Source organism: Nannospalax galili, unplaced genomic scaffold (genome assembly GCF_000622305.1).
Source record: "Nannospalax galili isolate Female #2095 unplaced genomic scaffold, S.galili_v1.0 scaffold158, whole genome shotgun sequence".
In the NCBI taxonomy this organism is placed as follows: domain Eukaryota; kingdom Metazoa; phylum Chordata; class Mammalia; order Rodentia; family Spalacidae; genus Nannospalax; species Nannospalax galili.
In genome coordinates, this window is record NW_008345290.1 from 1,381,891 (window position 1) to 1,404,731 (window position 22,841).

At 39.5% G+C, this 22,841-nt stretch overlaps 1 protein-coding gene across 1 annotated transcript in view; it reads left to right on the forward strand.

Moving 5' to 3' along the window:
- Positions 1 to 22,841, forward strand: part of Dnah11 (dynein axonemal heavy chain 11) — a 381,221-nt gene that overhangs the window by 328,656 nt on the left and 29,724 nt on the right. The window contains exons 68-74 of the mRNA XM_029567531.1: positions 3,863 to 4,033; positions 6,385 to 6,507; positions 6,690 to 6,883; positions 8,131 to 8,279; positions 9,131 to 9,258; positions 13,250 to 13,477; positions 21,662 to 21,853. Coding sequence (XP_029423391.1) covers positions 3,863 to 4,033; positions 6,385 to 6,507; positions 6,690 to 6,883; positions 8,131 to 8,279; positions 9,131 to 9,258; positions 13,250 to 13,477; positions 21,662 to 21,853 — 1,185 coding nt within the window. The remainder of the gene's footprint in view (positions 1 to 3,862; positions 4,034 to 6,384; positions 6,508 to 6,689; positions 6,884 to 8,130; positions 8,280 to 9,130; positions 9,259 to 13,249; positions 13,478 to 21,661; positions 21,854 to 22,841) is intronic.

A 22,841-nucleotide genomic window follows, 5' to 3' on the forward strand; every position in this document is an offset into this window, starting at 1 on the left:
AATCCCAAAGGAGTTATTTTTTGTGGTGGTGGTGGTATTTTGTAGAAATTGGCAGGCTGATTATAAAATTTGTATGTAAATGTAAAGAACTTAAAATGGTTAAGCAATTTTTACAAAAACAATGTTTCAAGGACAGACTTGCAGTACCCAGTTTTAAGACTAATGATAAGCCTATACTACTCAAGACAGAATGGTATTAGCCTAAAGAAAAGTGAAAAAAAAATGGCATTGAATAGAGTGCAGGAGACCCACCAATTCAGTATCAGTTGATTTTCAGCAGACACCAAGACAACTGAATGAAGAGAGGGCAGCTTGACAACTGATTCTGCTATGGCAACTGGGGACCGTATGGATCTAAACCTTAACCTCTATAGTGAGCTCTACACAAAATTGATGCAAAATTAATTGGCCACACTGTAAAATTTCTACAAAAATATGAGAAAAATATTGTGCTTTGAGTTAAATATTTCCTAAGTCATTATATTCGATGGCTTCAGTTGTCAGCTTTGGAATCTCAATTCAGAAATTTCCTCTATCAGATTGGCCTGTGGCCATGTCTGTGAGTCATTTTCTTGATTGTTGAGTGATGAATGAGGGCCCAGCCCACTGTGGGTGGTGCCACCCATAAGCAGGTGGTCTTGGGCTATATAAAAAAGCAGGTTGAGCACAGACCATGGGAACAAGCCAGTAGTCAGCATTCCTCCATGGTCTTTACTTCAGTTCCTGTCTCCAGGTTCCTGCCCTGACTTCCCTCAGTGATAATGTGTACACTGGGAAGAGTAAGAAATAAACCCTTTCCTCCCCAAGTTGTTTTTGATCACAGCAATAGAAAGGTAACTATGAAAGTCATAATATAAAGCATAATGTTCATAAACCCAGTCTTATATTTAACAGTTTATGGTTTTCAAAAGATTCTTATGAAAATGGGAAGGCAAGTCAGGGACTAGCAAATAAGATTCACAATACATGTGTCTAACAAAGACTTGATGTCAGTATGTATGAAGAGCAAGCACAACTCCATCCTAAGAGCCAAGAAGATGTATGTAGAAGACATTCATATATACCCTTATGTGAATTCAGAAATGTTCAGCAGTTATTACAGAAATGTTCAATGAAATTGATTGAGATCTTGCTAGATGCTCAGTAGAACAGCTAAAATTGAACAAAGATAAGGTGCTGCAACTCTCTCACATTGCAGGAGAAAATGAAGCTCCATAAATTAGTTTTAGAAAACAATTCAACAATTTCCTATTAGGTTAACTATAGTGTACAGTTTCAATATGATCTGATTTTTTACTCCAGGTATTGACCTAAGAGAAATAAAAATACTCACGTGAAAAATCTGTTCACAAATGTTCATAGACTTTGTCTATGTAAAAACTTGGAAATAATCCAAAGGAATTACTCAAAATATAAAGGAATGAACTACAGGTTCACACAAAGACATTGGTTTAGCAGCAAAATGTTGTATTAAGAAGCAGTATCTGGACACTGGGAAATATATACCATATAAATCTATGTGAGATTATAGAAAAGGCAAAATTAATCCAAAGTGACAAAGGCAAATCTATAAGGTTGGGGCTGGGGATAGTGGTGGAAGCTGAGTATAAGGAGGCACTCCACAGCTGAGGACCTGAGTTCAATCCCCAGGACCCACCAGTTAGAATAGTAATGTGCACTTGTAATCCCAGAATTGGGGAGCAGGGAGGTGGAGAAGGGTGGATCCCTTGGGCATTCTTGTCAATCAGCATAGCCTACTTGACCAACATGGCACTCTGTCTCAAAAAACAAGGTAGACAAGACCTGAAGAACCACACCTGAGGTTGACCTCTGATATCCACATATGTGCATACAGATGTGCACCTAAATCCACATGAACATGCACTCACATAAATTAATAACAAAACAACAGAGGGCTGGGAATATAGTTCAGTTGTAGAGCACCTGACTCTCATGTGTGAGGTCTTAAATTCAATTGCTAACACTACAAACAACAGTAATAACAAAACTGAAAGTAAAAAGGTTCTATATCTTGATCATAGTGGTTGTTACTGTAGTGTATCTATTAGGCAAAATTCATTCATTTATATGTACATCTTATTATATATAAATTTGAAGTGAAAATATCAAGTTAATGTTCTGCTAAAATCATCCAATCCAGTGTTTATTTTGGAAGTTTTTTACTTCCATATACTGCAAAGTAAATCATTTGGAAGTCTTATATTTAGAATTCCTCCATGTAGAGGAACAGATGTACACAAAGCCATCCATCCCCATTATAACCACACATGAAATAAAGTAATAAATACAAAGAGTGGTTTAAAAAAGAACCAATAACTATAGGACATCCCAAAAATGCATAGGTGGAATTAAAGAAAGAACAAAAAACCTGATAAAATTATGCTAAGGAACTGAATAGACAGTTCTCTGAAGATCAGCAAATGGCCGACAAGCATATGAAAAAATGTTCTACATCTCCAATTAGGGAGATGAGAATCAAAACTACAGTGGAAAATCATCTGTTATCTGTTAGGATGGCTACTGTGAAAATAGACATGTTGAGATTGTGGAGAAATTGCAGTCCTTGTACACTCTGCCTGGGAGTACAAAATGGTTCCACCTCCATGGAAAAAAGTATGCATTTCCTCAAAAAGTAAAAATAGAGCAACAATGTGATGGTTCAATCCAGCAGCAAGTCCACTTCTGCCTACATATCCAAAATAATTGAAAGAGTTTCTGGATGAGAGAGCTCAACACTCATCTCCATTGGAGTAATATTTACAACATTCAAAAGGTGGAGGCGAGGCTGGAGAGATGACTCAGAGGTTTGGAGCATCAACTGCTCTTGCAGAGGACCCAGATTCGATTCCCACACCCACATAGTGGCTAACAACCACCCATAACTTGAATTCCAGGGGATCCAATGCCTTCTTCTGACCTCATGAGCATTGTACAACACACAGGCAGGCAATACATTCATACACATAAAAATAAATAAATAATGAATGAATGAATAAATAAACGAGACCATTCAAATGTCTGCCAGCGAATGAATGGATTACCAGTGTGGCATTATATATACAATGGAATATTGTTTAGTCTTAAAAGGGAAGGAAATTCTGACACATGCTACAATATGGTTAAAACTTGAGGCCATTATCCTGAGTGGAGTAAACCATATTGAAAGACTCCATTCATATGCAGCACCTAGAGTAGTCAAACTCATGAACACAAAGTGGAACCATGGTTGCCAAGGACTGGGAGAGGGAAGAATGGGCAGTTGTTAAATCGACAGAGATTTAGTTTTGCAGGATGAAAATTTCTAGAGGTTCATTGTACAGTTCAACACTTAAAATTGTTAAGGTGCTACATTTTTATATTATGTGTATTTTACCATAATTAAAAAGTAATAAAAATTTATATATATATATATATATATATATATATGAAAGGAGAGAAAGTGGTCTAGTTCAGTTGCTAGGAGGAAAATTTGGTAGATTTTGTAAAGTCATATTAACAGCAGCCATGAATCAGGTATGGTGGCACATACCTCTAATCCCAGCATTTGGAAGAAAAAAAACAGCAGTAGGACTGTCACAAGTTCAAGTCCAGCTTGGTTTACATAATGAGTCCTGGGCCAGCCAAGGCTACAGAACAAGAGACCCTGTCTCACACACAAAAAAGCAGCAAAGCTTTAATGAGCACTTAACTGTATGTCACAAACTGTCAGACTGTTTTAGTCACTCATACAATCCACATAAAAATCCTACCTTGTTCCCTCCCTGTAGATACACTTTCAACTGTAACCATGTGTATCTGAGGCTAGCTAGACACCCTCTAATGGTCACATTAACTCTCCTAGGCTTTCAAATTGCTGTTCCAAAGAGCCATCGAACAGGCTGACAAGGTGGAGGACCCACAAGAGCGTATCTGTGTCCTCATGGAGAACATCACCCATGCCGCCTTCCTCTATACAAGCCAGGCACTGTTTGAGAAAGACAAGCTGACTTTTCTGTCCCAGATGGCTTTTCAGGTGAGACCATTAATTACTTGAAAGTATCCCCAGACCCCAGGGAGATACCTCTATCTGGGATAGATTTGACTCCTGCCAAAGAAAGGCAAAAATTACCTTTTGGGAAACCTCTGATGACAGAAAACTTGAGTATGTAACAGCCTTTGGGTAGGGTGCTTTGGATTGAGTGGTTAACAGCACTCATCTGAAGAAATGCGAATGAGGCATTCTCTTCCTCTTTTCAGATCATAGAAACAAACTTTTCAGGTCCTATCAAAAGGTTCTTTTGATATAAGAGTTATGAGTCCAGAGGTGAGTTCTCAGAGTCCTTTTAAAAAGCTGTAAATGCCGGGCGTGGTGGCACACGCCTTTAATCCCAGCACTCGGGAGGCAGAGGCAGGCGGATCTCTGTGAGTTCAAGGTCAGCCTGGTCTACATAGTGAGTTCCAGGACAGCTGGGACTACAGGGAGACCCTATCTCAAAAAGACCAAAAAAAAAAAAAAAAAAAAAAAAAAAAAAAAAGCTGTAAATGGACTCATCCCTGTTGTTGCTAATGACAGAATTTCGTCTTAAGGTTGCATAGTATTTCATTACGTACAGTTAATTATGTTTTTTAGTATTTCACAATTTCTAAGACTAGATTTAAATTTTTCTCACCTCCAAAATAATTGGGGCTGAGAGATGGCTCAGCATTGTTAAGAGCACTGACTGCTCTTGCAAAGGACCCAGTTTCAGTTCCCAGCACCCACATGGCAGCTAACAACCTTCCTCAACTCCAGTTCCAGGGGATCTAATGAACTCTTCTGACATCCACAGGTATTGCATACATGCAGTCAATACACTCATACATGAAATAATTTAAAAAAAATTTTAATAAATAAAATTTTTTCACCTCAAAAATAATAAATGAGATAATATATTACTTAATGTACTTAATGCACCTATTCTACAACATAACCATATATCAAAGCATCAAATTTTATTCTATAAATCCATGTCAATTAAAAATAAAATTTAAAAATTTTAGAGTAATGAATAGATAAAAAGAGCCTCATGCTTCAGTTTTCTGTAATATCCTCTTACCTTTTTTTATGAATTACAAAAGTTTTGTTTAAACCAAGATGTCTGTGATATGGGTGGGGGGTGACTCCATGTTCTGCTGAAATAAGAATGCTATCCTTTCAGTAGCTAGCTTATTATGTGGCTTTTTATACCACTCCAAACCTTGAGGAAAGAGCTGTGTCTTACCTATTTTCTGTCTTCAAAAGGCACTATCTGAAGAAATTACTCTGTAAACCCCTGCTGTGCATAGTCATAGGCTGCCCCGCCATCTCTTTCAGTGTTTTTGATATTTATAGAGTCCATTTGGTCATCTACGTATATTTGAGTGTAGGTATTTCGAGAATCTGTGCTAAACATGAGCAAAGCATTACAAAACAAGAGCTCTGTCTTTCTGTATATTGCTCATTAACAGGAATGAGTCAAGCATGGTGATACATGATTTGCACCTGTATTTAAAGCATCCCAGGAACTGGAAAGCCGTAGGTAAACTGTCCTAAGTTCAATTCCTGGCAGTCTACATAGATCAAATCTTTATACCTATGTGAGCAATCACCTGTTTGTTGAAATAAATTTAGTTTAATTAAGAAAAGCTAATTACCCAATAAAATAGTTTGATGCATATTGCCTACCACCTATAATGCATCTTTAAATATGTAGGTTTTTTTTTAAGATGGCATAAAACTCAATATTTTTTATCTTATTAGTTTGTGCCTATGTAAAAATTGGGATTATTTTTATTTATGCCCTCCAACATGTTCTATAGACTTGTTACCATTTCTAGAATCAGACTAGAATGTCTGACATTTATTCCAGTTAATGTGTTTGTTTAGCTATATCTGTTGAACAATTTCCATTTCTTTTGTCAAGATAATCTCTCATATAAGAAAGATCTTTCATATGTCTTCTAGTCTGTTGGGTATAATATCTATGCCAGAATTGATACTCTGACTTCTGTCAGTCCTTTATCATCCAAGGACAATCCCTCCCTTTCTTTCACAATTTTTAAGATAAGTTTGACCTTAGACAGTTAAATATGGAAGTATATTTCATATCTGCTCTTAAATGGCATAGTTGTTATACTGGAAAAAATATCAGCCCTCAGACATATTTTCTATTAATTGCTGGATTTGATTTTGAAATCATGGGCATAAAATAAGATTCTCTATTTCAAATAGGGAACAGATACCTGCTGGGAGCCTCGGCAGGTGTGGCTCTACCTGTTCGGTTATGTCTGTTCAATGGCGACTGCTTCCTGTATTGTGATTTCTATGTAAACCAAATCAACCTTTCAAATTTGTGTTCTCTCAAGATTTTGTTGAGAAAGAAAGAGATCGACCCTGTTGAACTGGACTTCCTGCTTCGATTCACAGTTGAGCACACTCACCTGAGTCCTGTTGACTTCCTAACTACTCAGTCATGGAGCGCTATTAAGGTGCATTAGGAATTTGCTTTCATTTTAATTTTTAATTTTTAAAACTTTTTTATAATTATGAACTTGCTCATAAGTTTTAATTAAAATATAAAATCATATATTATCTTAGTAAGGGCATTCTGCCAAAATAGTGCAATAATAGTTTGTCATCTCTTTCCCTGTTGTTTTGTGTTGTGTTGCAGTCGGTGGCCCTTATGGAAGAATTTCGAGGCCTAGACCGAGATGTGGAAGGATCTGCCAAGCAGTGGAGGAAATGGGTAGAGTCAGAGAGTCCAGAAAAGGAAAAGTTACCACAAGAATGGAAGAAGAAAAGTTTAATACAGAAGCTCATTATTTTGAGAGCAGTTCGCCCTGACAGGATGATGTATGCCCTTAGGTGAGCAGTGAGCCTTTCTGGAAATGTAGGTTCACATGGAGGAAACTTAGTCCTAGGGGTTAAGAGTATCTGGTAGAAATGTTGACTATCCTTGACAAGGATGAATTCTGCTAGGATTTCAAATCAATAATCACTGCTATTGCTAAAATCTACTAAATACTATAAGGTGAATTGATCTACAGGCAGGCTTCATACATCCTTCCAAAAAGCCCAGTTCTGATATGAGATTGGGGCATGAGGAAATGATGGGAATATTCTTGGAAGAGGTCTGGGTATCAGCAGGGTTCAGAAGCCAGGAACATGCATTATCCACATGTAAGTTCTACCGTCTTTACTCATTGGTTACATTTTGGCTCTGAAGGTTTTGCCTGTCAAACAAGAAATGAACTCCTTTCATGGAGTCATGGTCCTATAACTTTACAACCAGCACAGTTTAAAAGCAGAAACCCCTGTCCACATTGAGTTCTAGTGGCCTTTATCTTTGCCCTCTTGGCTTCTAAATGGAAATGTCCTGCTTAATTCACACCAGGCTTATTTTAATTTGATTTACCAAGCAAAGTGTTCTCAGCCTCTTTCCTTTGTGCTCCTCTTTTTTCAGTGATATTCATGTGCCTCAGATTTTTCCTTTGCTTTGTCTAGTTCAGTCGATTTTCCCTTTGCAGAAGCCTCTGTGGAACCCTACTTTACAAGTTAATTCTGCTTAGTAGTACTTACTTTCTGCTAAATCTTATGCTGCTGGAAAATAATCCCTGCTTAATTGAGCTTCCCTGTGTTAGAAACACCCCAAAAAGCATTTGTATATTCATGAGAAGCCCAGCAGGCTGGAAAATTGCACTGTGGCAAAATCTAATGAACTGTTAATAAGTAATGGGGGAATCTGGCAGGAGGTTTGGGGACTACAAAGCCATATGCAGACAGCTGATGGTACTCAGAAGGGGGTCCCAGTAGCACCCCAAAATGCAATGTAGGCATCTGATTTTCAGCTTCTCAAGTAGAGAGGGATTTTACTGACAGACTTCCTACATAAATCCACCTGGATTTATCTTACTGTTCTATAATAACATCACCTATAATAAGCATGGTTTGCTTATTTCTTGTGCCTTGATTTAAGCTTATCCAAGAGATGATGCTTTTCAAGGTCAAACTCAGCAATTCTAGGGGTTTTGTTTGTTTTGTTTTGTTTTGTTTTGTTTTGGAGGGGGTTGTTATTGTTTTGTTTTATTTTTGTATGTTCTTCTCTTAAATAGAAATTTTGTGGAGGAAAAACTAGGTGCAAAATATGTGGAGAGGACCAGATTGGATTTGGGTAAAGCATTTCAAGAAAGCAGCCCAGACACCCCCATGTTCTTCATCCTGTCTCCAGGTGTTGATGCCCTTAAAGACCTGGAGGTGCTTGGTGAGTGGCCAGGGAGCTTGCTGGCCTGCCCTTCCTCCCTCCCTCTCACCTGTGGTCCCCTGCCCTTCCTTTCTCTTCAGTTATCTTTTTTTATTATTATTTTTTTCATTCATCAGAGATGGGGTGTATGGAAAATGTACGACTAATAACGCTGTACTCTAGAGAAATGCTCCAACGGAACATTCATCTGGTTGGCATAATGCAAGTTTCTTTTGTACTGTTTTCCACCTTTGACGATATGAGGGCCAGAGGGCAATTTTCTCCATGCTCATGTAATCTTGTGCCCCCTGTGACTAAATAATGGTCATTAGAGTAACTCTATTCGATTGTGCAAGGCACTGCCGCTTTGTGCTCTGGATTACTATTCCCCACAGCCTGTACCAGGAATACCAGGTTAATATAGCTGTGACCTGCTTGGGCTCCATTTAAAAGCAGCCTCACAAGGTGAGAGCTGGTGCATTTACCCAATGAGCCAATCCCTTCAAAAACTGATGCGATATCTACCACATGTTGCTCCTTTTTATGAGGGAAATGCGTTGCTACTCCTGCAGGAGTCCAGAAAGCTTCCTAACAATGCTGCCATCTATCAAAATGTCAAAAGCTTCATTATCATAAAACCAAAGGAACTGACTTCCACAGGCTTTTCTAACTGCTTGCAGGGAGGCAGCTGGAGAGAGCTCAAAATAATGCATGTGGAAACAACAGAGGTCTAGTTAGGATTCCACAGGAAAGTGACCTATCAGATGGCAGCTGTGACCACAGATGTACCTCAGACCACAAGATTCCAGACTCTTCTCTCCTCTCCTGAATTGACATTTGTGTCTCCCCACCCCCCATGTACTCTTCAACAGGCAAAAGACTTGGGTTTACAATTGACTCTGGAAAATTCCACAATGTGTCTCTAGGACAAGGTCAGGAAACAGTGGCAGAAATGGCACTAGAGAAAGCTTCCAGAGGAGGACACTGGGTCATACTCCAGGTGAGTATGATGTTTTCATGGGAAATGCTGGGTGTGAATTCAGAGGATGAAGCTCTAAGCTGCCCTGTCCCACAGGGAGGGTCCCTTATTGTAGCTCAAGGTGATCTAGGAATGACTGTCCTTTTTTGGAGCAAATGTCTATTGCTTTAAATTTTTTTTAATATTAGGAAGAATTACATTGTTCATTTAACCTGAAATACTGTAGCAGTGTTAGAGGATAAGCAGGCTTATAGAGATGGCATGCTGGTATCAGTATTGGAAGTTTGCGTGTCACTTCAAAGTTAACAGTGTGAACTGAAAATTCCCAGGGCGGGGCAGGGGGACACGTATCTTCAAACTGTACCTAGTGCAAGGCTGATCAACTGATTAGAACATTAGTGAGCATGGAGAGCTTGGAATATTGCATGTCCATAGCCTAATTGCAGCTTATCTTGGGCCATCTTTAGCCCCCTAAAGGCCAATTCCTTGCCCACTTCTGTGTCTGACTTAACAGCCTATGACTAATAAATAAAAACGTTTTGGAATATATTAACTTAACCCTAGTTTCCACTAACCAAAAAGCTGAGTGTCATCAGACAGCATCCGAGGCCTGTAGCTGAGCTCTCTGTGCTTGGCTATAACTGCCTATTTAATGTTTCTACGAATGTACTTGAAAAGTACTTTGATTCATGACTTTCTTTGTTCTGTTACTATAAAAACTTCATGACATTGCTTCTACATTGGAACATGAAATTTGAGGTAACCTGAATCTGTGTTCCCAGGCCGTGGTCACTCATATTTGGCTCCAGAATAAACTATCTCTTATCCCTTTTGAGGTGAGAGCTGTGCTTTTGTATCAACAACAGAGCGTTATATATATGCACAGAACTCTACTGTGCTCCTAAGTAGTTGCATAGAATGGTGTTTGTAAATTAAGGATATTAGAGCAGACAACCCCTGTAATGCCTTCTAGAGCAGACAAAAGCAGGTCTCTGATGAAATGACCCAGTGTCTTCAAGGCATAGTCTTCTTGGCCTGAGATTCCAACAGGAGCTCCAGAGACCCTGGAACACAGGCCAGCTCTCAGGTGTCAGGGAGCTGGGCTGGCTCCTGTAGCAAGCAAACCCTGCTACTGTCAACATGTCTGATGATGGACTTTTGGTGTGTGAAACAGTCAGCCCAATGATTCTTGAGGAAGCTATTCACAGACTACCGTGTCTCCAGTTGCTACAGCAAAGTTCTAGGGTCAGTATTGTCATTCATGACATAAAAGTGAGGAAAGTGGAGGCTGGAGAGATGGCTCAGCAGTTAAGAACACTGACTGTTGTTGCAGAAGACCTGGGTTCGAATCCCAGCATCCACATGGCAACTAAAAACTGTCCATAACTCCAGTTCCGGGGGATCCGACAGCCTCTTCTGTCCTCCGCAGGCATTGCACGACATGGGTGCACTTACCTACATGCAGGTATAACACTCATACACATAAAATAAAAATAATAAATAATAAATGTTTTAAAGTAAGGAAAGTGAGCCCTAGAGTGGCCTGTAGAGATGGGAGAAATAGAGTTACTGCTTATTTCCAGGTCTGGCAACAAGGGACCCTCTTTAAACTAGTCACATAAACACCATCACACAAAGGTTCAGCATTGGCTTTCCCTGGGATCTCTGGTATGGCAGTTTGATGCTCATTGCTTCTCTATTTGATATAAACCTAGTTATGCAGAAACTACCCAGAGCCTAAGCAGCTTTCTCTCCTGCAGGAAGGTACCTTTCTGGGTTAGTGATGCTCTCTGCATAGGTGAGTTTTCAGTAAAGACCTTTGCTTGGGAATTTGAAGCAGTGGATCCTCTTATGAGGCTCAGAATCAGTTGGCTAACAGTGGAGGGGTTAGTTTTCAGAGACAGTAGTTGCCTCTCAGGGTGAAAACCTCAAAATCTTCCTGCAGAAGAATGAGTTCATTGTTAAGCTCTCGTACATCAAGCAGCTCAGACTGGTGACAAAGCTAGGATATGGTCGTCCTCAAAAGAGCCCACAATTCAAAGTAAAAGATTTGTCCTATTTTTTATGTACGCTGAGCTGCCAGTTATCCTCTAAAATCCAAGTTGTTAGTTCCACCATTAAAAAGAAGTCTTGAAAGACCTTATTATGACAGACCTTATTATTCCAGACATAAAACCGTCATGTAGAATATGTTTAGTCGGGCGTGTCTATTCCTCACCCCCTCTAACTATACAAACAGTAGTTGGAGAAAAGAGGTTACGTCAAGCCTTTAGCTGTTCTAGTTTTTAAAGATTTCTAAAATCCCTTTGGTATGTAAAAGAAAAGCAAGTCTCTGAAGCAAGACTAGGGCAACACAATAGGAACTCGTTACATTGTAAATTATATTAAGTTATATCTGTATCGAGATATAATATGGATCCCTACATCTGGTCACATTTGGAAGTTCAAGTCTCAGCATATGAATTCTTGAGTGGACACAGTTCAGCCCAGGATGCTTCCTGTGTTGGTTGGTTTTTGTCAATTTGACAGAAACCTATACATACCTGGGAAGACAGACTCTCAATTGAACAATTACCTCCATCAGATTGGCCCACAGCTATGTCTGTGAGGTGTTTTCTTAATTGCTAATTGATGTAGGAGGGTTCTGTCTGCTGTTGGCAGTGCCATCCCTAGGTAGGTAGGCAGGCCTGGGTTGTATAAGAAAGGTAGCTGAGCAAACCAGAGGAAACAAGCCAGCAAGCAGTGTTCCTCCATGGTCTCTGCTTCAGTACCTGCCTCCAGGTTCCTGCCTTGGCTTCACTGGATGATAGATTGCAACCTGTAAGCCAAATAAATCCTTTCCTTCCCAAGTTGCTTTTGGTCATGGTGTTTATCACCACAACAGAAAGCTAACCAGGACACCTACCAATGCTCGGTGTTTGCCAGTGGAATGAAATGAATGATGTGAACAACTGAGTTGTCACAGGTCTTTTTGCACCAGGAATTTCAGAGAACATTTGCATCGCCATGCCCTTCTTTACTTGACTTCCTCTGTACTTTTGCAGCTCTTATCATTCTGTAAACTTCCTTTCTTTTTTTGGAAATAATTGCATATCTCTAGTTGTGATATTTTAATCACTGTAAATAAAACTTTTCCAGGGCTGGTAGCATGGCTCAGTGGGTAAAAGTGCTTTCTGTATAAGTCTGACAACCTGAGTTCAATCCTGAGAACCCACCATGCCAAGAAAAAACTGACTCCCAAAAGAAAGTTGTTCATTGTTCTCTGGCCTACACCCCCCCCAAACACACACTAATAATAATAATGATAATAGTAATAAACTTTTAAAAATTTATATAACTTACCCAAAGCTGAAGAGCAGGTGAGGTACAACCTTTGTACCTCTTTTCCAGCAGCAAAAGACATTTTCTTACCTGTAGGTATTTAGTGTTAGAGGAGAAAATTTGTGATTCAGAAAACTGAAAAACAAAGAATGATTATGTTAATGGAGAGAGAGAGAGTTATGAGAGAGAATTTAAAGTTATTGACTGCTCTGGGATTTAGGAAATAGAGAGCATTAGGAATATACAGAGCATCTTAAAAATGAGACATCGCTCTCTTTTTCAGCTAGCCTTTCTTCCTTTACATCTTTTGAGTCTAAATGCTAATAAGAAGGAATTTGAGTAGAGGAGGTTTCTGTCAGAAACAATGAAGTAGGGGAATCAGGTACATTTATGCCTGGTAGATTTTATATTGCCAGCAATTGGGTTTGAACTGCAACAAAGAAAAGTCTTAGGCAACTCCATTTCAGAAGTGACCCATGGATGTTTGAAATGTGTGCATTAGGAGAGACTTGGGTTTACAATGCCATCCTATGGAATTTTAGAGGATTTAACATGTTCGGTGTACCATTCTTTTTTTCCTGACATGAAAATTTTAAGTCATGGTTCTCTAAGAGTTCAGAAATAAATTCTAATACTATAATTCAGTCGTATACTAAAATTCACAGGAATCGCAAACCCCGCTGTCTTGCAGAATGTGCATCTGGTAGCCAAGTGGCTGGGAACCCTGGAGAAACTCCTTGAAAGATTCAGCCAAGGAAGCCATAGAGATTACAGGGTGTTCATGAGTGCTGAGGCCGCACCTTCCCCACATGAGCACATCATCCCTCAAGGCCTCCTGGAAAATTCCATTAAGATCACTAATGAGCCCCCAACAGGAATGCTAGCCAATTTGCATGCTGCCCTGTACAATTTTGATCAGGTAAAAAAGCAGAAGCGATTGGTCTAACAACAAAGTCAGTGTCTTCTCAGGAGACTATGGGGTTGTCATCAATGTATGTGTCTCATTTAGAGTGATGAAGTGAAAGCTATGTGCATGTATTTGTGTGTGTGTGTATTTATGTGTGTGTGCATGTGTGTGTGCATCCATTGTGTGTAGGTATTTTATTTCTTTTTTAAATTAGTAAATATTAATTGTGAAAAAATGAATTTCATTGTATTATTTTCATGCATGTATAGAGTGTACATTGATCATACCATTTTCCCATTACTCTCTCTTGCTCCCCTCTTGCTGGTCCCCTTCCTCTTCCCAAACTGTCCCCTTTTCTATTTTCATGTATATTACTGTTTGGAATTAATTTCCTGTATTCTTATTTTAATGACTAGAAATGCATTTGAGTTGTACCTAAAAACTAGTAAAATTATCACATAAACTAGGTAACTTCGAGAAACTTGCATCTGAAACATGTATGTGATGAGCAAATATCTCAACACACAGAAGGAGAAGTTGGTGGTGGTGATAGCAGTGATGACCTAGGAAAAGTTTCAGTATGATGCTTAGACTTTGTTTTGATATATTACTAAATTTAAAGCCCCCCCCCTTTCAGGTTATATCCATAATATAATCTGTAGTGGTTCCTTATCTTGACACTGTGATCAAAAGCCTGACAAGAAGCAGCTCAAGGGACAAAGAATCTACTTTGGCTCATAGTCTAAGGTGATACAGTGCATCATGGCAGGAAGGCATGGTGACTGAGGTGCCATCCATTGCTTCAGATGTTTGTACCTGAGACTCCTTGTTACATGGCAAGGTCAGAAAGGAGAGGAAAGAGAGGGTACCAGGGAGCCAGGGTTGGGATATAATCCTCAGGACCCACCCTCTAGGGATCTACTTCCTCCAACTAGGCTCCACCCCCAAAGGTTCCACAACCTTCCAAAATAGAACCACCAGCTGAGGACCAGGTGCTCAACACACGAGTCTGTCCAGTACATTTCACATGGAAACCACATACTCTTATGTATGTTTTCATTTTCTTCCAAAATAAATAATGCATGCAAATTAACATTAACACAATTACAATTATTTTATTTACCCAATTTGTTATATTTATCTGTATCATGCTCAAGTCTCAGCATTTCCTTTGTTAATATTGCCCTGAGTTTCTATTCTTCTTCTAATTACTTGGAAAGCTTTGATAAATAACATTATTATTAAGATAGTAGACTGAGCCCTATGGAGGAAATACATATGATTTGGTGATAAATACTCAGTCCCCTGTTAGGGATGTTATTCTTTTTAAAAAATTATTTGTTTTAATTTTTTATATATGAGTGTTTTGCCTGCATGTATTTAAGTGTGTGCACCATATGTGTGCAATACCTGCAGAGGACAGAAGAGGGCATTGAATCCCTGGTACTGGAGTTATGGATGGTTTGCTAACTGCCACATGGGTGCAGGGAACCAAATATGGGTCCTCTGCAAGAGTAGCCAGTGTTCAGTGGTTACACTGAGCCATCTCTCCAGCCCCTGAAATGGTATTTCTTATAAAGCACACATACATGTTTAACTTTTTCTCTAGGAATTTTTGGGCCAATACCAAAACCAATGAGAGAATTAGAATGATTGACTGCTTCAAGAATACAGTGCTAATGAATACAGTTGATTACTGAACGTTTTTTTAAAACATGTATGCATGTGTGTCTTTGTGAGTGTGTGCCACATATATGCAGGTGCCTGCAGAGGCCATAAGAGGGTATCAGATCTCTTGGAACTGGAGTTACAGGCAGCTATGAGCCACCCATCGTGGGTGCTGGGAACTGAACTCTGGTCCTCTGCAAGAGTGGTAAGTGATCTTAATTCCTGATCCATCTCTTCAGCCCTAATTGCTTATTTAAATAGAGTGATTTATAGCCTATTATAAGGAAGACTGTATAGACGGTAGGAACTGAAAACATTTCGTTGAGTCTCAAATATTGTAATGTGCTCTTTTTGAGCACTATGGCAGGCATACAATTCTTTTGATTATCTCACACTTTCTAACCATTTATAAAATCTTCAAGTTCTTTCCCAAAATAAGTACAAAGAAGAATTTTATATACTTACAAACTTATACCTTCCTCTGAAACCATTGTCTTTGTACATGAAAGTGAACATTTTATGAACAAGTGTACTTCTGCTCTGTTGTTCTTTAGTTTTTAGGTGAGGATGCCTTTGAGAAACTGGACACTCTCCCTAAGGCAGTGCACATCCCCAGATATGTTACACATGCTAATAGAGACACATTTCCTCAAAGTCTGTGTATAAATTCCCTAGTTAAGAATGCTTGCTGTAGCTTATTCAAGAAAGACCTCTCTATATAAAGCCATATATATTAACTAAAAGATGCACTTCTTGAAAAGATTTTTAATAACTTTAAGGAAGAAAATGTCTTCATAATGGAAAAAAAAATCTCTTAAGAAATAAGACTAAATTTGATCCTAAGTAGCAAAAACAATATAACCAGTGATGAACCAAAGATCTCCTTAAGCCTATTTTAACCAAAATGACCCAAGCAAAGAAAAACCTTACAGATATCTAAAAATGCTGACTTGCCATTATGTTAGAAAGAGAGAATGTATTTTTTACTCAGATCACACATTAGTTACTTCTGCTATTGTGGCAAAATACTTTCACAAAAGCACCATGGCTTCCAGTTCCCCAGGACACAGCCCATCATGGCAGTCAGGAAGCAGAAAGCAAATGAATGCTGGTGCTCAGCTTTCTTTCTCCTTTTACTCAGTCCTGGACCCCAGCCCATAGAATGTTGCTGCCTACATTTAGGGTGGGTCTTACCACCTCAATTAATCTGATTTAGATAAGCCCTCACAGGCCTGCCAAGTGGCCTATCTCCTAGGTAATTCTAGACTCTGTCAAGTTGACAATATTAACTATCACAAACCATCTCATTGGAAGGTATTCAACTATGCCTCCAGACTATCTGTGAATGGATTCCCTGAACCCTTTTATCAGAATCAGAGTTGGCTCTTCTTAAAAGATGTTCTCATAGGACAACAATGCTTTAAACAAGGTAGAAAAATATGCCTTCCACCAGAGAGTTCTGGAGGCAGGCCCCTCAAAGCTCATATATGTCACTGCAGTGTTGTCACCAGCCCAGCCAGTCTAGTTTCTCCACCGCACTCCTTTCAGAATGGGCTCATGGTGCTCTTAGGAGATGATGAGTGCAGCCCACATATCCATGCTCCCAACAGAAGGGTGACAAAGGAGCAGCAAGTGAAAGAAGGCCATGTTTACTTTCTTCTGAAGATGCTTTCCGCAAGTTAATACTATAGTCACATCTTTTCCATATGGCATATGTTTTTATTTATTTATTTATTTATTATTTATTTATTTTTATCTTTTTGAGACAGGGTCTCCTTGTAGCCCCAGCTGTCCTGGAACTCTCTATGTAGACCAGGCTGGCCTCAAACTCACGAAGACCCTCCTGCCTCTGCCTCCCAAGTGCTGGTATTAAAGGCGTGTGCCTCCATGCCTGGTGTGATATGGCATATGTTTTAAGACACCCAGCAGAAGCTGGAAACCAAGGGTAATACAAAATCCTATGTAAATTATGTTTTTTTTCTATACATACGTACTTGCAAATGTAGGATATAGTTTGCCCTTATAAATTTGGCACAGGAGGAGACAAACAACAATAGTAAAACAGAACAATCACAACACTATACTATAATAAGCAATGTCACATTTAAGAACTGCTTGTTTATGGCATTTTTCCATTTAACAGTTTTGGACTGTGGTTGACCCCAGCACTAGAGAAAATGAAAACTACAGAATTTGAAAAATAAACAGCAAGGAACTGATGCACATAATATGAACTTCTTTCACTTCTGTCTTAGTTTGTTCTTCATTGCTGTGACAAAACACTCTGACCACTACCAACTTGGGGAGGAAAGGGTTTATTTAGCTTATGTCTCCCAGGTCACAGTTCATCCGGGAGCCCAAGGTAGGAACTCAGGGAAGGAACCTGGAGGCAGGAGCTAGAGCACAGGCCATGGAGGAACGCTGCTTACTGGCTTGCTCCCCTGGCCCCTGCTCAGCCTGCTTTCTTATGCAACACAGGCCCACCTGCCCAGGGGTGGCACGACCCACAGTGGGCTGGGCCCTCCCACATCACTCATCAAGAAGATGCCCCTCAGACATGGCCACAGGCCGGTCCAATAGAGGCAATTCTCCAACTGAGGCTCCCTCAACCCAGGTGTATCAACTTGACACTAAAGCTATCCAACACAACTTCATTGGTAAAGTTAATCACATTGCTTTAAATTTAAGGGTTTTTTGGAAGGTGAGGGGGGAAGGGTTTATGTGTCCATGGGTGGTATCTGTGGGGAGTGTATGTGTATGTCCATGTAGGCACATGTACCATGCAGAAGTCAGAGGAAGATGTAAGTCTTCCTCTATCATGCTTCTACCTTAATTTTCTTGAGACAGATCTCTCACTAAACCTGAAGTTTGCTATTTGTTCTAGACTGGTTGGCAGTGAACTTCTGGAATCCACCCATCTCTGCCCTGTAATACTGGCTTAAAGGTGCAAATAGCCATGCCCAGTTTTTACAGTGGTGCTTGGAATTTGAATTCATGTCCTCTTGCTTACAAAGCAAGAGCTCTTATTTACCAACCATCTCTCCAGCACATAAATCTATTCTTTTAACCTTTCTTCTACTTTTTTAAGAATTTTATTTATTTTTATTTATGTATATGAGTGTGTTGCCTGCATGTATGTAGGTGTACCACGTTCATGCCTGGTACCCACAGAGACCAGAAGAGGGCCTTGGATCCCCTGTAACTCAAGTTATAGACAGTTGTTAGAACCTGGGTCCTCTGCAGGAGCAGCCAGTGCTCTTAATCACTGAGCCATCTCTCCAGCCTTATCTTTCTTCTTAAATTAGAATTTATCTACAAATTTGGCATGTACATTCAAAATGAATGAAGTTTGTTTCATATAAATGTTTTTTTCACTCACGCCTTCCTAAATATTTATGTAAATCTGATCATTAAATGTCTAAGATGTCAAAAGAACCATTTCTTGTAGGATACTGCCATTCTATACCTCCTTCAGCTCTAGAACATCTGCCTCTTGAGAACGTCATAGGAGTATCATTTAGGGTTCTTTTCATACCAAAATAGTCATATTTTTTAGAGTAAGAATGTAGATATTTTGTCTGGGAAATATGCATGAAGAAACAATTGGTAATTGTGCATGTAAAGTCAGAGGCTGAGTGCCAATAGCACTATAATATATGTCTGGAGACCTGTTCTCTGTTAACAATCATAGTTGTGTATTATTTTCCTCTCTCTATTGCTCTCTCTCTCTTTCTTTCTCTCTCTCGTATGTCTGGAGACCTGTTCTCTGTTAACAATCATAGTTGTGTATTATTTTCCTCTCTCTATTGCTCTCTCTCTCTCTCTCTCTCTCTCTCTCTCTTTCTCAACATGGTTTCATGTTATCCCAGGCTTGCCTCAAACATCCTATGTAACTGAAAATAAAGTTGAACTACTGATTGGAGTTGCTTCCACCTCCCAAGTGCTGGGATTATAGGCATGTACCACCATGCCCAGTTCATGCAATATTGGGGATCAAATCCAGGGCTTTGTGCATGTAGGAAAGCGTGGTAGTTTGAACGAGTGTCCCCCATGGGCTCCAAGTACTTGAACACTTGGTCCCAGTTCAAGATACTGCTTGGGGAGGGTCACGGAATCTTTAGGAGGTATGACCATGCTGGAAGAAACACTCTTTGAGAGTTCTTAAGTCTTGCTGGATTTGCAGTTTTGTCTGCTTGAAGATGTGAGAGCTTATCTCTCTGCTCTGGCCACCTCCTGCCACCATGCCTCCCCCACCATTATGAACTGTCCCTCTGCAACCCTAAGCCAAATGAAGCTCTTCTATAAATCGCCTTGGTCATGGTGTTTTATCATAGCAACATAAAAGCAAGTAATACAGCAACCACTCTATATTCCCAGCCACTCTGAAATGTTTATCAGGTAGTTTGTAAACATGCAACTATCTTAAAATGGAATCATAGATAGACCCATACTTTCTCTTAGAAAAACCTAATTCATGGTCTCTTCCTATAGCATTTATACTAGCAAAACATAATGAAATGGGCATTGGCTCATTTTTTTTTTAACACAGGATAAAACCCAGTTATATGAAATAATTAAATTAATAAACTGAGTTATTGTAATACCTTGATTTTTATGTCATCTGTAATTCAAGAGGGCAATAAGTATCTTGTTCGATTATAATTCTGATGTGAAATTTTAACTATAATTGGTATCCTAGAAATTTCACACATGTAAAGGTAATATTTTTTTACATCCTTAAACTTGTATAATTTATCTTTTCTTCTTTTGCCATCTTACATTTTATCTGATGTTTAGTTGTGAAAATTTATTTCTAATGATCATACATTTCTAGTTCCCATGAATTACCTAAAAATGGCCTAGTGATTTAGTACGACTTGAAGTTTCTGTTGGCTCTGGACTGTATGTAGCCAGGCAGTTCTAGAACTGTATTTGGCAAACTCTTGGATTCTGATGAAAGTAAACTGACAGAAACTGAACACTCCTCTGGTGTGTTCAGCTACAAACACAGTCTTAGCACAGCACCAACTAGTACCCTGGGAAGCCAGACTGGTACTTCTCCTAAACGTCTTACATAGCCTTGATATGTGGCCAAAGTTGCTAGATCCATTTTAAACATAAACTGGCTGAGGTTTGAACATCTTAGAGGTTGGACAGGAAGGTGTGAATTGGGGCCTCGTTGTCCCCTAACATCAGCTAGAGGGGTATCCTTGACTTTTTTTCCTTGTTTGCCACATAATGCTGCCAAACTTGACATTGAGTAAAGGACTTTAAGTCATAGATTGGATAAATGTTTTCTACCTTTTGATTTTAGTGTATTGGGGGCCTTAGTCATGTCCATGTGGCTTACTAGGATTCAACTTACCTCTGTGTTGTACAAAATTCCTACAGATCTCATCCACATGATGTGTATTCTTTCCATTGATCCCAGTTTCACTCAGTCATTACCACAGTGAATGTCACTCAGTTTACTGGAAGACCATGTGCTATTGAGATTGCATTGGTTAAGGTATAGGATAACCTGTTATAAAGAGAACCAGGGCTGGAAATACAGCCCAGGGCCCTTGCCTTGCTAGGCCCTTGCCTAGCATGTGTGAGGGAGGTTCTAGGTTCAAACCCCAGTACTGCATAATAAACACATAGAATCAAGCTGCAGTTACTTGAACAAGGTGACAGGCAGGCCTGTCCTGTGAGGTCATCCACCGTCATCAGCATTTTTAGCCCACAAAAAATGGAAAGGAGTTGCAACAAGTGCAAGCCATTTCAGTTTAAGCAAATGACATGGGAGGGAAATTATGTCAGTCACTTCTGTTCAAACTCTGTCAGCAAAACCTTGGTTATGTGGCACCTCTGGCTTCAAAAGAGGCTTAGAAATAGTCTTCCAGTGGGTGATCACATACAAGTTAATCTTGATTACCACAGACCTGAGAAGTACGGATAGTTGGGATTAGCTAGCATTCTGCTAGTGACAACACTCTGATCAAGAACAAAAGATGACACTAAGATCAGCCAAATGCTACAGCTTTGCAGGAGGAATGATCTCAAACATCATTAGCATGGTTAGAATGAGTTGCCTTGTTTTCTAGAGGCATTGTGATGAAAAACAAGCTTGGGAACGTAGCTCAGTTAGAAAGAGCGTTTAGCTAGCATGCTCAAAGCCTCGAGTTTGATCCTCAGAACCTCATAAATGAGGTGTGGTAACATAGGCCTGTAATCCAAGCACTCAGGTGTTAGAGGCAGGAGGATCAGGAGTTCAAGGTTATCCATGACATAGTAAGGTCCAGGCCAGCCTCCAGCCTGGGGCACATGAGACTTTTTCTAAAGAACAAAACAAAAATCTTCCTCCTAAATCAACATATTAGCAAAATCCAAATGATCTCTAGCTGCTGTCTTTGATAGACAGCTGTGCTTAAAACTGTAACTACATCTAGAGTGTATTGTCACCCTCAAGCTGTGATTGTTGAAAACCCTCACAAACTGTGCAGGACAATAATAGGATATTTCTTTTTTTTTTTCCCCCCTTCCCAGGATACACTTGAGATGTGCTCCAAGGATCAGGAGTTTAAAAGCATTCTCTTTTCTCTGTGCTACTTCCATGCCTGTGTGGCTGGGAGACTGAGGTTTGGCCCCCAGGGCTGGAGCCGGAGCTATCCTTTCAATCCCGGAGACCTGACGATCTGTGCCAACATCCTCTATAACTACTTAGAGGCAAATCCTAGTGTAAGTGCTATTGGTCAGATAACCCCTTCCAAGGAGTGGACTGAATCTGTCAGTCTTTGGGTGCTATCAAAATGGACCATAATTTCTCTTTTGAAGTGATTATTGAAATAGCTGACACTATACATGCATTTTCTCCCAAGTGTGAAAATAAACCAGATCAAAGGTTTTCCAGCAATAGATGGTCAAACGTGATAAGATAGGTCAAACCAGTTCTACATCAGCAGCTTATGCACACAAAAAATGTCCTTCATTATGTTAACAAAAACAGTGGTTTACATGTGCATATATGCCAGATTCATTAGGCAGGTAATGAAGCATTTGCACAAATGTAATTACATACAGCAGTTCTGACAGTTCATAACATTGCATTAATAATCACTACAATTAGTTCTGATGATGGAAGCAATTTACAGTGCGTCACAAGTATAAATAATGGTGCGTTTCCTGCATATGTCATTATTATGTATTAAGGATGCCACCTTGTTGTGACTTTCCCAGTAATGGTCCCCTTGATTTGAAGTTAAAGGTAGATGAATGATTTTATCTCAGAGCTAAAATGCAGTTTGCAGATGGGAACGGGAATGCCTCATCAAGATCAGTTGTATAAACTCTCATAAACCGAGTGATTGGATTATGGAAGGGAAGAGCCATTAGTTGTCTAGCTTCATCTCTGCAAGGAAAACTTTTCCCATTAAGTGAAATCTGTGGACATATTTGTCAGGCCAATCAGATGCTGAGCTCTAGGCCATGCTGTCTACAGAGGGCCTTTACACACTGCCCATCGACGTTTCTAAGGAAACAGCAGTTTGATATTCTTTTGATAACCATTGTTACAGATTTTTCTGTGATATTTTCTCAGGCTTTGGTGGCCGTTTGACTGCTAGGACAGCAGGCACACACAGCATGTACCACGGGTATGTTCTCCCAAGGAACAAATTCTGGTTATGTTGTTTCAGAATAAATAGTTTTTGTATGCTTTGTGATCAGT